This window comes from Juglans regia, chromosome 8 (genome assembly GCF_001411555.2).
Source record: "Juglans regia cultivar Chandler chromosome 8, Walnut 2.0, whole genome shotgun sequence".
NCBI lineage: Eukaryota > Viridiplantae > Streptophyta > Magnoliopsida > Fagales > Juglandaceae > Juglans > Juglans regia.
Genome location: NC_049908.1, coordinates 28474573 through 28489705, shown reverse-complemented (window position 1 = coordinate 28489705; position 15133 = coordinate 28474573). Strand labels below are relative to the sequence as shown.

At 34.2% G+C, this 15133-nt stretch overlaps 1 protein-coding gene across 1 annotated transcript; it reads right to left on the bottom strand.

Moving 5' to 3' along the window:
- Positions 1-2967: 2967 nt before the first annotated feature.
- On the bottom strand, positions 2968-10663 carry LOC109013036 (kinesin-like protein KIN-14G). Its single transcript, XM_035693089.1, has 19 exons — positions 10227-10663; positions 9616-9782; positions 9400-9543; positions 8852-9109; positions 8704-8775; positions 8387-8455; positions 8111-8188; positions 7832-7963; positions 7671-7752; positions 7498-7593; positions 7216-7392; positions 6731-6837; positions 6418-6596; positions 6159-6320; positions 5673-5926; positions 5411-5574; positions 4970-5161; positions 3782-4302; positions 2968-3576 (listed from the first exon to the last, which is right to left on the bottom strand). The coding sequence occupies exons 1-19, from the start codon at positions 10339-10341 to the stop codon at positions 3444-3446; spliced, it is 3102 nt and encodes a 1033-aa protein (XP_035548982.1). The 5' UTR covers positions 10342-10663; the 3' UTR covers positions 2968-3443.
- Between the last annotated feature and the right edge of the window lie 4470 nt (positions 10664-15133).

The window sequence follows — 15133 nt, the reverse complement described above, 5'->3', positions numbered from 1 at the left end:
AGAATAGTAAATAATAGTAAAAAGTATGTATAAAATAGGTGAAAAAAGTATTATGTGATTTCATGATACTCCACTATCCAAACTAACACTAAATATTCACAGTCCATCTCAATCCATCTCATTACTAGTCACTACTATTCAATAATTTTAACTCATAAATCTCATTACTATTCACAACTCATCTCACTATTATTCACAGCTCATCTCAACTCATTTCAACTCATTTTCAAATCCAAATGACGCATAAATTTCCTGAGTAAATATGTCTAGTTGTTTATGAAGAATTAAAATAATAATAAAAATATACTTATTGTAAAATATAAATGTAAAAGCAAAATTATACTTATTGAAAAAAATAAATGTAAAATATTTAATTTTTTTTTTAATGAGAAATTAAAAAAATAATAAATTTTATCATTAATTGATTTGAGATTATTTTAACCACCAAACATAGCGTAGCATAGCATAGCATCACCGGGCTGTCTCTTGGCATTAATTTCTTGAGCTTGTAGCACTCTTTTGTCCCCCAGAAATGATACATTAGCACAACAACGACATTAAAGGCCTGAAAATGTTGTTTGTTTTATAAGCTGTTGGAGGGTCAACATAAGAGGAAAAGTGGACTGCGATATACTACTCTTTGTCCCCATAGTTGATATCCGAGAACAACATCCACATTAATGTTTCTTACTTCTTCCTTTTAATTTTTTAATTCACCAATTCAACTACATTGACCTAATCCTTTGTTTTCTTGTACTTCATTTTAACGAGTTTCGTATACTTGTCGACTAAAGTGAACTGTGACTATATCGAATTACACAAGGGAACACTTCACAAATTAGCACCCTCCCCCGCCCCGCCATGGGTGGGCTGGTGATTCTTCACCCCGCGTTGAGCCAATGTCCAACCGTCTTCGACTAAAAGCCATGGAGATAGGTGGATTTTTCAACCGACCACCCGTACTTCATTCGGAAAAACTCCAAATATACAAACTCACATGTTATACACAAATTCAATCCAAAATCTTTGATTCATACTCCAAATATTTAGATTCAATCACAAATTAAAAAAAAAAAAAAAGGATATGCAATTAAGGACATCTTACTCACGACCACGTTTTGGCCATGAGTCTTGCTAAGGGACAAACGGCCAAACTGTGGTCATAGGTCGTATAAAACCCATGATCACGACTTGGTCATGGGTCTCTGTGTAGACCCACAACCAAGTTATGGTCGTGGATCTTTTGCAACCCATGACCATGGCTTGGTCGTTGGTCTCTGAAGATCCATATGCCACCCACAAGCAAGCTATGATCGTCAGCTTTAGTTTGTAAGGATCGATGATGATGGTTGTGGATCTTTTGGCCACAACAAGTTCGAGTGACCCACGGTCATGGGTTTGCAAGAAGAAATCCAGAAGAACGTGAGGAAGAGGAGGACGGGAAGGAGATGAAGAAGAATGTGAGACTTGTTAGAGGAGATGAAGAGAAGGAGAGGAAATGAGCGACGAGAGACTTAGAAGAGAGAAGAAATGAGAGTAGATGTAGGATTTGTTTTTTTTTTTTTGCTTATATAGTATGGGGCGGGGTGACGGGTTATATATGTGCAGGTGGGCACCAAGCCCGCCCCTTGCATGCTTTTAAGATTTTGATCAGCTTGCTCGTCAAGTAATACCAATGTAAAGTTCAAACTTGAGTTTATTAACAAGACCACAAACCCTTTCAAGGATATAATTGTTGGGCCTTTTTATGTGTGGAGTCTGGTTTTGTTTGTGTGCGTCCTGGGTGTTGACATGATCCAACAAAGATTCACTGTGGTTTTTTTTTTGTACATTTTCAATAAGGCTTGGGCCATGGAGTAGAGGCTTGAATAGACCCAACTAGCTATTTAGGGTTTAGTCGTATGTTGTATTATACTCTTGTACTGTCGTCATACTTATTTTGTTATTATTTGAAATAAAATTCTTTGTAAATTCTATTTTCTCAAATGCCAGATAAGTCTAAATTTTGACTAATTTTCTCAAAATCAGATGTATTGGACTAGTCAAATCACTTCAAGTCAAGTTATGAGTTACAGTAAATGGAAAACAAAAGTTATATTTAGTGAGTTACTATTCACCAATCAAAAGAATATTTTATTAAAAGTGTTCATTTCTCTTCCTTTTTTATTCATGTTAAATAATTTGTTTGGACAGTAAAAATTAAATTATTAATTAATATATAGATTGTATTTGTAAAATATAAAAAATTTATTAAAATATATAATATTATATTATTATTTTGATTTTGGAATGGCTAGTCCAATCTCTTCAAAGATTTTAACTTTAGCCAAAACCTCAAGTTTTAGTCAAAATTTGGATCATTGCCGATGCTCTTATCACCTGTTTATTTTAGTAAGAGTCTTGATATTTGTTTTACTTTCATTAATAGGGGTCTATAACTTTAGAAAAATATTGCTGATATGGTTACAAATCATCTCATCTCATTTCATCTTATATAATCATTACAATTTTTTCAAATTCTTACACAAAATATAATAAACAATTCAACTTTTTCAAATCCTAAAACAAAAATAATATTAAAAATTTATATTATAGTAATATTTTATTCAACTTTTAACAAAACATCTCATCTAAACTGCATAATCAAATGAGACCTAAATAGCCTCGTGAGTTTACCTTCTCAATCGAGTTTTGTATTTTTTAATGATTAAAGATGTTAAAAAAAATATTTAAAAAAATCACAAAAAGAAAAATTCAACTAGTGGTAGGCCCCGTAATAAAGGCTGGGCGGCCCGCTAGCAGCATCCATAACTTTATTGCTACTGTCTTATTTTGAATGAGTTTATATCTCGATATTTTGATGCGATATTATTTGTTACTCCTTGAGTTTTATTTTTTCAAATAAAAAAAAGAAAGAATTGATCCAAAAATTACAAGGAATTTCATATCAACATAATAAAATAGATGTAAAATGAGAGTATGGTATATAACATTTCACCTCACCGTGTTCTTTAATTTGTTAGTTCTTCATCCATTACAAATTTACAATATCCCAAATTCCATGCAAACTGAGAATTGGACGTAGACAAGCAACAGAAAATGACAAATGCAAGTAGAGGTGTAAAACATATTTCTCTCACTTTGCACACTTTTCTTTCTTCCTTGTAATAGGAAAAAACGTTCTCCATATCAACACTCTTATGAGCCTAGAAATAAGAGTTTGTATGGAATTTGGGGTGCCATACATCTCATGATCACCACCAGAGAATTCAGGCAACTGGAACCATTGCCCCTTCAATATAGAAAACCCCTCTCTCTCTCTCTCTCTCTCTCTCTCTCTCTCTCTCTCTCTACAATTCCATAATAAATAAACATAAAAAGAGGGAAAAAAAAAAAAAAAAAGAATCATGAAGCAACTTAATCAATACCCCGTAGTAGTAATCTCACTTTGCAATCCCATTCTTCCGTTTTCCATCAACTGGAATAGCCTGCCTTCCTGGCTTGTGCAAAGGCTGACTAAACCCATTGGGTGGTTTGATCCTTGATGGTGAAGGAATCAATGATGGAATTAAGCTCCTGGTTAAAGGAAAAACCAGATAAGTGGCCAGTTGAATAGCTGACTGTTGTCAGTTTGCTTGTTTGTAAAGGAAAAAATTATCTAACTACTAGTTTCTACATTTCATATTGAAACGTGAAGAAAACTTCTAAACATGTAGAAGTGGAGGTAAGGAACCAAAAAGAATGCTCAAGAACTTTGTAAAATATGAGCAAGAAGACAGACCTCGATTCTAGGCTCTTTGCTGACTTGGGATTTGTTTTCTTTGTTTTTGAACCCATCCCATTGGGAATGCTGGTAGGTTTAGGAGGACTCGGTTGCCAAAGCATGTCTTGCTCTGAGGAATCACTAGTTGCAACCTCGAGCTCATCAGAGTCATCAGTGGCCGTTTCATACCGACCATTAGGTACATCATAGTCCTGGCTGCCCTTCGGTTTAGTTATTAAGTTATTGAAAGCTTGTTCTGGGTATATTTTTGAAGGAACTGGGAGATAACTCTGACCAAACATCTCAGGCGACTTTCTCTTGTCTACTTCCCAACAATCCACCGGGTTTTCATTTCCATTTGTGCTGTCATGCTTGTTCACCATAACCTTATCAACCCAATCGCCAGAAACTGAATCCTTGTCATCCTCCTTCCCATTCAGCCCAGGACTGCCAACAGGTAGCCAGGATGGTGAATTCGTCAATATATCTTGGAGATCTAAGCTATATCTTTTTGGCTTTACTGCAGACTTATTCTGACCCTGCAATCCAATATAAGACCATGAACCATGTTTTCAATAGCCTTTGAGTAAAAGCAGAGACAAAACATTGGATTTTAGGCATCAAAGTAAAGTAGTTGTAGAAATGCGTCAATTTTTAGGCTTTGTCATCACATTAGAGATGAGACGAGTTTACATCAGTTTAAGATTCTAACAAATAATGTAGCTTACGTCTTTTATTATCATCTTTAGGCAATGAACATTTTGAAACTACTCCCTACTTTGGGTCTAACTCTTTCTGGTAAATGGCTTAACTCTGACTCAAACGGTACAAATACAGAAACAGAATGATTTCATCTCAAAATACTGCATTAGTTTTCAACTACTACTTTCTAAAATTACTAGGAAATCTCATTGAAGTTTGAATAAACTCCAAGTTGAGTCAACCCCACAAATTAGTTACTGTTCTCCTTTCTCCATTAGTCATATCCTTTTAAATGCAAAAAGAATCTATGGTTTACCTCAAGAGACAGAATTCTGTAACAATAAGAACACAACAAAATTATGGGCATGTCCAATTTTCAGTATATTCAACCTGAATTTGACGCATGTGGCATGCATGATATGAAAGCTATAGTGCTCAGACAAAGTTAATTTACAGAGGTAACATGAAATCATGGCCCTACAATTTTTAATGCTCGGTTCATACCTCTAAGTTACCAACATCCTCCATTACTTGCCTCTGAACCCCAGACTGATCTCCAATACTTCTCCAACTAGGATGGGGAGGAGAAGATCCACATGACTTCATTTTTAATCTTTCTGGACTGCAAGATAGAGCATGATGAAGCGACTCTGTTTCTCCCTCCTTCCTTGCTAAGGCTGCTTTAAGGCTAGCAATCTAAAGAGAGAAAGTAGACAAGGCACCTTTAATTTCCAAAAAAATTACCAAAGCGTACAAGACAAGTAAATGCGTCAAAGCTTCTCTCAAATTTATCATCTAGACACAGAGGATAAAGATAAAACTGATAGATAGCCTCAAGATAAGCCTTCTGACTTACAACTAAACATAATTTTTGTTAGACTGGGTATAAAGAAGTATAGGCACTTGTCAAACTGATTGTGAACAAACAGAAAATGGAGTAAACACCTGTTCCTTAAGCTCTTTCACATCTGAACTATCTTTGTTAACCCGAGCAGCACCAAGCTCAACGGTGGAAACCCTTTCAGCAAATTTGAGTGTACTAATTGTTTCTCCCAGAGCTTCAAGCTCTGGACTTATGTGAACAAACATGAGTGTCTTTGCTTGCCCTCCTGATAGATACAATTACCAACAACTTAAGAAAAGAGAAAATTACGGTGGAAAAATGGAGGAATATATTTTATAGGTTAGAGGACATTGAGAACCTTACCAAGTGAATCTTGGAGAAGTTGTGTGAGTTTGCTGTTCCTGTAAGGAACATGTGAATTCTTTTGTGCAAGGGAGGAAATCACATCTCCTAAAGCAGAAAGAGACTTGTTGATATGTTGTGCCTCCTTTAATCTATCTCCTGTCACCTCAGATTTGTCAACCCTTTCACTCCCTGCCAGGTCAACCAGATGCATACAGCCACGAAAAATAGATCCAGATGTCAGGTTTCTTCCTTGAACGTGAACTGTAAGGCAGCTGGAAATTGAGACCACATACAAGTAAGTATCCATATATATATATATATATATATATATATATATTCACATACAGAAAACAAAAACAATGTTCCTGAAATCACAATACGATCATGATAAATACCTGGAAAGATATTATAATTTTTCTTTCTTGTAGGAGCAATAATTACAAGGAAAATTTAGAAAAGAAAAACAGCTCTATTCTAAAACTTACAAGGCAAAATGAATCATACCTGTGAGAACGACTACTCCGATCGTTCATAGCTGTAGCACCCACCGCACGATTCTTTTGCCCAAGGTTCATCAGAGTTATTACATCAGATGTTGACGATACGGGTACAAGGTTTGCCTCGGGTACATTGATTCCGTTCTGAGAGCTGTTACGAATTTCTAATGTACATAGGAGTTAAGAACACCTATAGGAGTAAAAGGCATTCCATCCACAAATAATAATAATAATATAAAAATACAAACAAATTTCATGAAGGATATCTTTGGTGGAGACCATCTGTCACAAGCAGATCCCTAACTTGCTCGTTGTAGATTTCAAGCATCTGAACAGAAATATCATAGGACATGGTCTCTTTCCTAAGTTCCGAGAGAAGAAATAGGTCACCCAATGCCCTGTAATTAACACCTAGGGATTCCTCTGTGAGCTCTTTGGGTCCACTCTGGATTGATAGATAAGATATATCAAAATGAATAATATAAGTACTAAACATCCATTGGCAAAAAATAAACCAAAGCCTTAATAGTGAAAGAATGCAACAATCTGACTGCAATGACAATTTGCTGAATTTCTTACCATAGTGTAAGTTTTCCCTGATCCTGTTTGGCCATAAGCAAAGATACAAACATTGTAACCATCAAGAACAGACCGAATCAGAGGCTGGGTGTCTGAAAATACCTCCCCTGGAAAGAAAGGAAAGCAGCGGTATATGTGCAAAGTCGGGCAGAAGAAATTTAAGGAAATTATACTTCATGCCCTCAAATTACTACCCATCTTTCAATGTGCATCATAAACTATGAAAAATTATTGTGCATTCTAATCACTAAAAGGTTTTAATGTAAATTCTCTGTTAAACTTTGGATCTTAAAACGATTAGATCTTAGGGGGCGAGTATAAATTGAAATCAGTTAGTAGTTCAGGATGCATGTTGCAAGTTTTCTTAGTTTATGGTGCACTTTGCAAAAAGGATGGTAGTTGAAGGGTACAGAAATATAATTACCCTGTAAAATTAAGAGGAGAGAAACAGAGCAAAAGAAAAAGAAAAAGAAAATAAAACATACCTTGGGTTGCAGACGAACTAAATACTTTGTTGAAAGTGAATGATTTCCGTCCCTCTTTGCTATATTTTGAAGGGGCAACAATCGTAATATTACCTTCCTCTATGTGACCCACAGTACTCAAACGGTTTGGTTGCCCAGTCAGGAAAGGCCTCACTCGACAGTATACCCGAATGTTCCCTAATCAAACATAAACATATACACAAAATTTATTCTTCCTAACACAAATATAAGTTTTCCTTATTGAATTCATAAAGATAGCCTTCAAACCATTCAATATGTCACCTTTTAGGTCCTGCACTTGATTGTATAACTTGCGGTTTTCTTCAAGAACTCTCTGGTATCCGGAAGCAGCATGAGCTAGACCATGCAGATGCTTACCTATCAAATGGAGCCAGTGATATATCATTCATCTTTAAAAACTTTCCAAAAGCATTGCAGAATAACTTAAAATGTACCTAGATAGCTGAATTCTTCCTGGTACATATTGTGCAAAAACTGCATGCCTGCTTTTGTACTATGAAGAATGTGTTTCAGTTCCTACAGGATATCAACATAGTCATCAATTGCATGAGAATAGCAGTTATTCTTCCTGACGTCAGATACTAGCAAAAATTACCAGAATGTCTCTTTGTTGTTGTTCTACCAACTTATGCTGATTGAAAAGCTGACTTTTTGATCCCTCATCAAGATCACACATCCGATCGTGACATTCCTCCTCTTTATCTTGTGTAGTAGGTTTTTCTTCCATCTTAATCATAGTGAAAGAATAGGTCACCCATTTGTGCTCAATACACAAAAGCAAACTTATATAGTCAAGTTGATTGTGGAAAAATATTTTTTGAGTGCCGCAGATTTTATCACTTGCATTTTAATTTTATACGATAGATGTAACTACCTTTATATCACCAGAAACCGTTTTAGAAAGAGAATTGTCAGGGACAAATACTGAGATATCTTTCACAGTTGTTTTCGTCTGTAAAGATCACCAGAAAAATTAATATCATTGACAGTGAGCTTAAAAAAAATCAAATACATTAACAATTTTACAGCAAGAACATGACTTGCAAGAAGTGGGATTCCGATCCCTCACATTAATCATACTCAAAGGTAGTGAGGAATTTTTGTTGCCTAGGAGGCGGTGACACCACCATTGGAGAAAACAGATGCTTACCAGTTCATTTTGGCCTTCAAATCGGCGCTTGAACTCCTCAATGACTTTACTAAGCATAGATTCCACAACCTGTGACAGGCCAAAAAAATAATTTTCCCTTTAAGTCTGAATAAAAACATGTACCTAATCGGTTACAATAAAAGTTCAGCCAAGAAAAAAAGAAGAGGAGGGAACATGAAGGCAATTAATTTGAAACCTCAAGGGCAGTAAGTGATTGTTCTAAACTCCATACTCGCCTGCTTATTATGCAGGATCATGACCAGCCTCTTTGAAATGTATTTACATTAGGAAATGTTATAACAGCATAAGAAACTTACAAGTGGAATGTCTTCTTGTTTCCTATTAGAAAGAAATTCACGGACTAGCATATTTAAGGAACGAGATGAACCCTGCAGATCAGAATACATATTAGCTTTTTGGCGGCATGATTCAATGACAAGACAAAGAAAAAAAGAGCTCACTAACTGTTTCATTGAGGTCATGACTGTGATCACCATATGAAGACAGATCACCAGACAAACTCTCTAGAGACTTCTCACATGATAAGGTCCTTGAAAAAGAATTCATAAATGGTTCCGAAATTTTTCGTGCAAAGGGTTTCCCACACGTAGGTGGTTTCAAATTTCCACCAAATTTCCATGATCCGTTTCCACCTCCTTGTTTCCAATCACTATAAGACTTGAGTGCTAGAACACAGTTTACAATCCTCGCAGATTTCCCTCCCTGTAAGTCAGACGATTTAAACATATGGCATCAGAATGACAACTCTTGCAAATTAGGCATTAACCCAGAACCATATTGTTTCAAAATTCACCGAAAAGTATTTGTTTTATCCGTATAATTATGTCACATCCAAAAAAGAGACAAGGACATGCAAAATTGAAATAGCATTATAGAGATTTGCCTACACTTCAAAAGTTGATCGAAGAGAAAGGAGATGTGTGGGTGAAGCCCATCATACAGAATTTCCTTGAAGGTCTTTCTACTGATGTCAACAAAACAAGAATACACACCTCTTCCAAATCGGATACTTCAAAGGTCGGAAGCCCCAATTCTTCCACAGCATCAAGGAAATTTCTAACGTTTTCGAAGTACTGGAATGCCGATAGAGCTGCCCCGTCAGGAACATTAACAGAATCACCCGGACCCTCAACCACCTAAACCAGTCGATTAACATCGTCAAAACCAACAAAGCTTGAAGGAAAATCAAAACCTTAAATGAAACATACCTTTGGCACAGCTCGAGGCTGAACCTTGTTAAGAACATGGCAAAGAATTATCCCACTTCGCAATCCAAGCCTGAATTCTTCTTCAGAAGGCTCGGCTGGCAAGTCTTTACCCCCAACAACTCCAACCGTCGTTCTGAGCCACCCGGCTGCTTCATATCTTCTCAAAGCTGCAAAATGATGTAGCAACATTATGTTTCTTTTGTTTGTTCAGCATATAAAGTTTCAGGGGAAGCCAAATTCAAAAAGAAAATAGAAGAACGAGGCAACGCATATAAAAAAGATTAATCCAACGAGAATGACGATACGGAAAATGAGACTAATGTAAAATCATATAAAGATTCAAAATTCGTTTATATAATGAAATTTCACAAATTTATTTGCCACTTTAACAAGCAAACAGCTAAAACATCCACAAGTTACAAAATCTTTTATTGTCAAAACCCAGGTGAACTCTTGCAAAACTCAAGTGAAAAATCAAATCCACAAAAGAAAGCCAATATAACACCAGAAAAACGTTCTCTGTTTTTGAAAGAAACTGGAACTCTGAATTTCCGTCAATTTGTTTTTAACAAAAGAAAGCAAAAATACTTCAATAGAATGATTGATCATACAAGCTTCGCCAGCCTTCCTCGAAGCCAAACGATCACTCAATCTGGTACCATGTTGTTGAAGAACGTCTTCAACCACTGAAGCTAAGGAGAAAGACAAAGCTTGTTCTGTTGCCATTTTTATCACACAAACCGCAACGAACCCAGAAAATCCCGACGGCTAAAACCACCCCAAATCCAAATTTCAAATCCTACCCCAAAAATCCAATATAGCCCATCCAACTATACTGAACGTAACAAAGATTTCAAGAATTTTGGTTATATTTAAAGAAAATTTAACTTGATCGAATTCTCAGGGAAGAGAATAGGAAGGAAGAAACCGACACAAGGGTTTTGAAGAGAACTTCTATGAAGAGAAAGAGAGAATGCGCAAGTGAAGAGGGAGAGGGAAAAGTGGTTCGAATTTCCTCGCTCTTTCTCACACTTTCTCTCGGTTTCTCTCCTTGCTTTCTCGCTCTTCTTGTTGTTTTTCTTTCCTGTGTCTAATATTGAAAGGAAAAAGGTACACCGAACGAACCTGGTTCCGAACCTCTCGGTGTGGGCTGGACGGTTTTGAAAATTTTTCGGGCAAAGAAAATTAAATTTTAATTTTTTTTAAAAAATATTAAAATCAATTAATTTATATATATATATATAAATTTATTCCCAAATCTATGTGTAAATTATACTTAAAATGATTATATAAAATAATTTTATAAATAAAATATAAATAAAATATTATAAATAAAAAGAAAAGTTACTATACTGTCTCAATTATACTGCTCACTTTGTTTCATTGACGTCGCTAATAATCTCTTGATTTGAGTTTAATTATGAGATCTTGTTTGTTTTGGAAAAACATCTCATCTCATCTAATCATTACAATTTTTTCAACTTCCAATACAAAATAAAATAAACAATTCAACTTTTTCAAATCTCAAAACAAAAATAATATTAAAAAATATACTCTAACAATATTTTATTCAACTTTTTAATTTTAATCTCATCTCATCTCCGAAAACAAACGAGGCCTGAGTGTATTATTTAAGAATAATATTATATATAATCGTAGAATGTGTAAGTATTGTGCAGTCGCTTTGAAAAAGAGTAGAGTCTACTATCAAAAAATTAATTAATTTTTTAATGTAGGTTCCGTATTTATTCACTTTTTTTAAAGTGATTGCACAATACTTACATACTCACGACTGTAAGTATCATTTCTCATTATTTAATACAATGCCAGATTTTTTTTTCTTGTGATCATATGCATACAAAAGGAAACTCACTGCAGAGAACAAACTAGCAGGTATACCTTAAATTCACTCGACCAAAGCAAAAAAAATAATGCAGTAAAAATTAAATTGAGCACCATTTCTAGGTGGGTTTGATGTCAACTGTACACATTAATCTGCCTAATTAATTGCATACACATTAATCTCCCTAATTAATACTTACATTTAACTCTACTTGGATCGCTTTCAAACTTGGCTGTGTTGATATTACTTTGCCTCTTTCAGACTTGAAACATTACCTTGGTGGATTCTTAAATAATTCTGCCCAATGTTCATATCCACTCTCTAACTTCAATGATGTCTTCTTTTGGATGTTTATATAATCATTTTACGATCTATTTTCTGAGTTATTTTACAGTCAAGCCGATGTATAGAACATATTATCCGAATTATATCTTGTAAACACTTTACTAGATGCGTTATTCATATAATTGGCTTATAAATAGAATTTTTTTCTAATTTATATGGTCGTCATTAATTTGAAATAAACTTTTGAAAAAAGTTGTGTCGTGTATTATTACTCTTTATTTAAAAAAATGAAGGTGTTAGTAAAATAGCAACTTGGTTATGATGCCTATGTATCATTACAAGTTTAAGAACTTTAGCCCAAACCCTCAATAAAAATTGGTGATGGCATGATGGGTTTGTGTAAACAATGGCTGATCTTCCCCATATGTTTTAAAGTTAAATGCCTTCATGCATGATACTGACTTTGTTCTTTCCAATCCCTTTGCTCATGTGTAAACTAAAGGCTAGAAGTGGGGACAGGGTTAGGAAACTCGACTTTATTTTTAAGAAACCTAAAACAAATACTCAAAAGATTAAGACCATCATTAGCATCAATATTGTATTTGTGAATGAAATATACTTCATATTTACTTTATAAGTTTATATGAGTGCAAAAAGTGAGCTGTTTTTATATACATCTCCCCTACCTTCTCTGATTTCGGTTTATGTTTATAATTAAGCCACTAACAATAGTATGGTATCAAGAGAGTTTTTTTTTAAATTTATTTACTGGACTTTCTAACACTTATTCTAAAAGTTTAAGCTGATGTGATTAAGTAAATTTTATTATTTTAACTTATATTTTAATATTCTTCCTCGTGTATGGATCAGACTCTCCCTCAATAAGTAGGTTAGGCTAGCACATGGATCAATATTTGATTATAAAATGCATAAGTTACAGTATAGAGTTATAGTTTGAACTCATGACTTCTATTTTGATGCTGTATGAAATCATCAATTGTCACGTAATGGATGAAAAGATGTAGATATGCATGCAAACAACATGCAATTGCATTGGAATCTTAAGCCAAACAAAATCAAGAGATGTTTTTTCAAAAGGGTTTTGTTTTTAGTAAAGCTATAGAGCAGCTTGTTGTAGCACTTCAACCGTAGCACACCTGAGCTAGCTTCTTTTTTTTTCTCTGTACACTATTTTTTTTCCTCTGCACACCGAGCAGCTTACTGTACCACAGCCGGTCTACACCGAGCAAGTCCGTAGCACATCAGTCGGTCTACACGTAAGGTGTGTTGCGGTTGTAGCCAACAGTGGGCTGATGCGAATATTTTTTCTTTTTTTTTTCCCATCAATGAAAGACAAGAACATCATGAGATGTAAGTGGATGGATCTTTCACACTATACAAATGGAGTGAGAGAGATGTATGAGATCATGTGGTAATGAAACTTATCACAGTTTGGTTAGAAGTCCATTTGATTAGATTTTATACTCTCTCTGTTGGCAGTTATGTATACTTATCTAGCTAGTAGGTTCTAAAGCATATATATCAATCCAACTCTATGTGTACATCATGAGATGTAAGGGGGTGAATATGTCTTGTTATCTGTTGGTAGAAAAAACCGAGCGAGGCAAGATGTTTATCGAAATTACAAGAGTAAATTGGCAAACAGAGAGAATTATTCCCTGGCTAGAGTAGAAAATACCGTCTTTCACATCACTGACACATGAGATTAAAAAAAATTAAAATTTTAAGTTTTTCTTATTAATCAATCTCTGTCATGTCAATAATGTAAAATGTATGTCCAAGTTTAGAGATTAAAAAAAAAAACTTTTAAAAAAGGGTAGAAAGGGTGAGACTATAGCAGCAAACCAATGTTTAGGGTTATTTCTAAGAAAGAAGAGAAATTATATTCTCAGGACTATGTGTGTAGTCTCATTGATAAATAGGAATAAAAAAAGAAAAAAAATATCATTGTAATTTTAATTTTTTTTTTAAACATAACTGTGTGAACTTTCATGAGCAGTCCTCATTTGAAGACTGTATATAGACTAACTTTTCTAAGAAATGAAAGAAAGGGAAGGTCGAAAAGCACCATAACTTTCAAAGGATATACACATCAACTCATCGCTATCCACCCATTTGTGTAAACAATTATGCCAATATATCTATGGCAGAAGACGACCTGTGTTGTCCCAAACCATTGGACACTAGCAATCTATTGTCAGAACAACTTCTCCTTTCATGGGAGAAATATTAATGCTGTCAGCTGAATTTGGAAACAAAGGTTCAGATATGAACCAAACTATATACATACATTAATGGCTAAGTTCGAGATTATGTGTCCCCAAGTTTTTCTGTAGAATCTATACTTTCCAAAGCTAAGGGACAGAGAGGAGAAAGAGAGGTGTACCATACCATTCAATCATGAATGAAATTGTCACAAGATATGTTGTAAGTATCCCCAACTAAAGTCTTTCTACTTGAGATCAGTACGTTGCAACGTATTATTAATGTTTCTGTTACCAAATTTATAGGGAATTTAGGTTGATTACCAAAGAGATATCATGGAAGTAAATTTATAAATTGATGTGATTTGATATAATATGTTAGATTGAAAATTATTTTTATTGTAAAGTAGATCTAACGTATCATATGAAATCATGTTATAGGTTTACTTTTGTGAAATTACTTTGTGGCTGAAGCATTTCTCAAACCAAATTATGCCGGCAGCTTTATTTTGACACCAAAAAAAAAAAAAAAAATTAGTCTAAGCTTGATTTCTCATCTTATCATTACAATTTTTACAAATTCTCATATAAAATACAATAAATAATTTAACTTTTTCAAATCACAAAACAATAATAATATTTAAAAAATAATATTCTAATAATATTTTATTCAACTTTTAACTTTTAACTTTTATTTAATCTCAACTCACTATCCAAACTTAACCTATACTATTTTAAGGATAAGAATTCATACAATTTACTCGAGTCTAAAATACGAAAGAAATAAGAGCGGTGCTATTCCCACCGCTGGGAGCTCCGTTGGGGCTCCCTCTAGTAGTTTTGGGATGAATTTTTTTTTATATTTTTTTAACACATTTAAATATATTCAAAAAATAAAAAAATTAACAATATTATTAAAAAATATTTACGTAATCATTAAGTAAAAAAAGTACTAATAAAAAAATAAAAAATTCATAACCGTAAAAATTAGCCATAGAAACAAGTGATAAGATTAATATTTTCCAAGAAATAAATATATGGATTGTGTTATAATGTTTATAAAATTTAAAGCTATTGGACAAAATTCGAAAGCCTGTCATTAAAGAGTTGTCCCGTCTCCCTCCCAACGTTCAAAATATTCAAACCCATGGCTCGGAGCCGAACC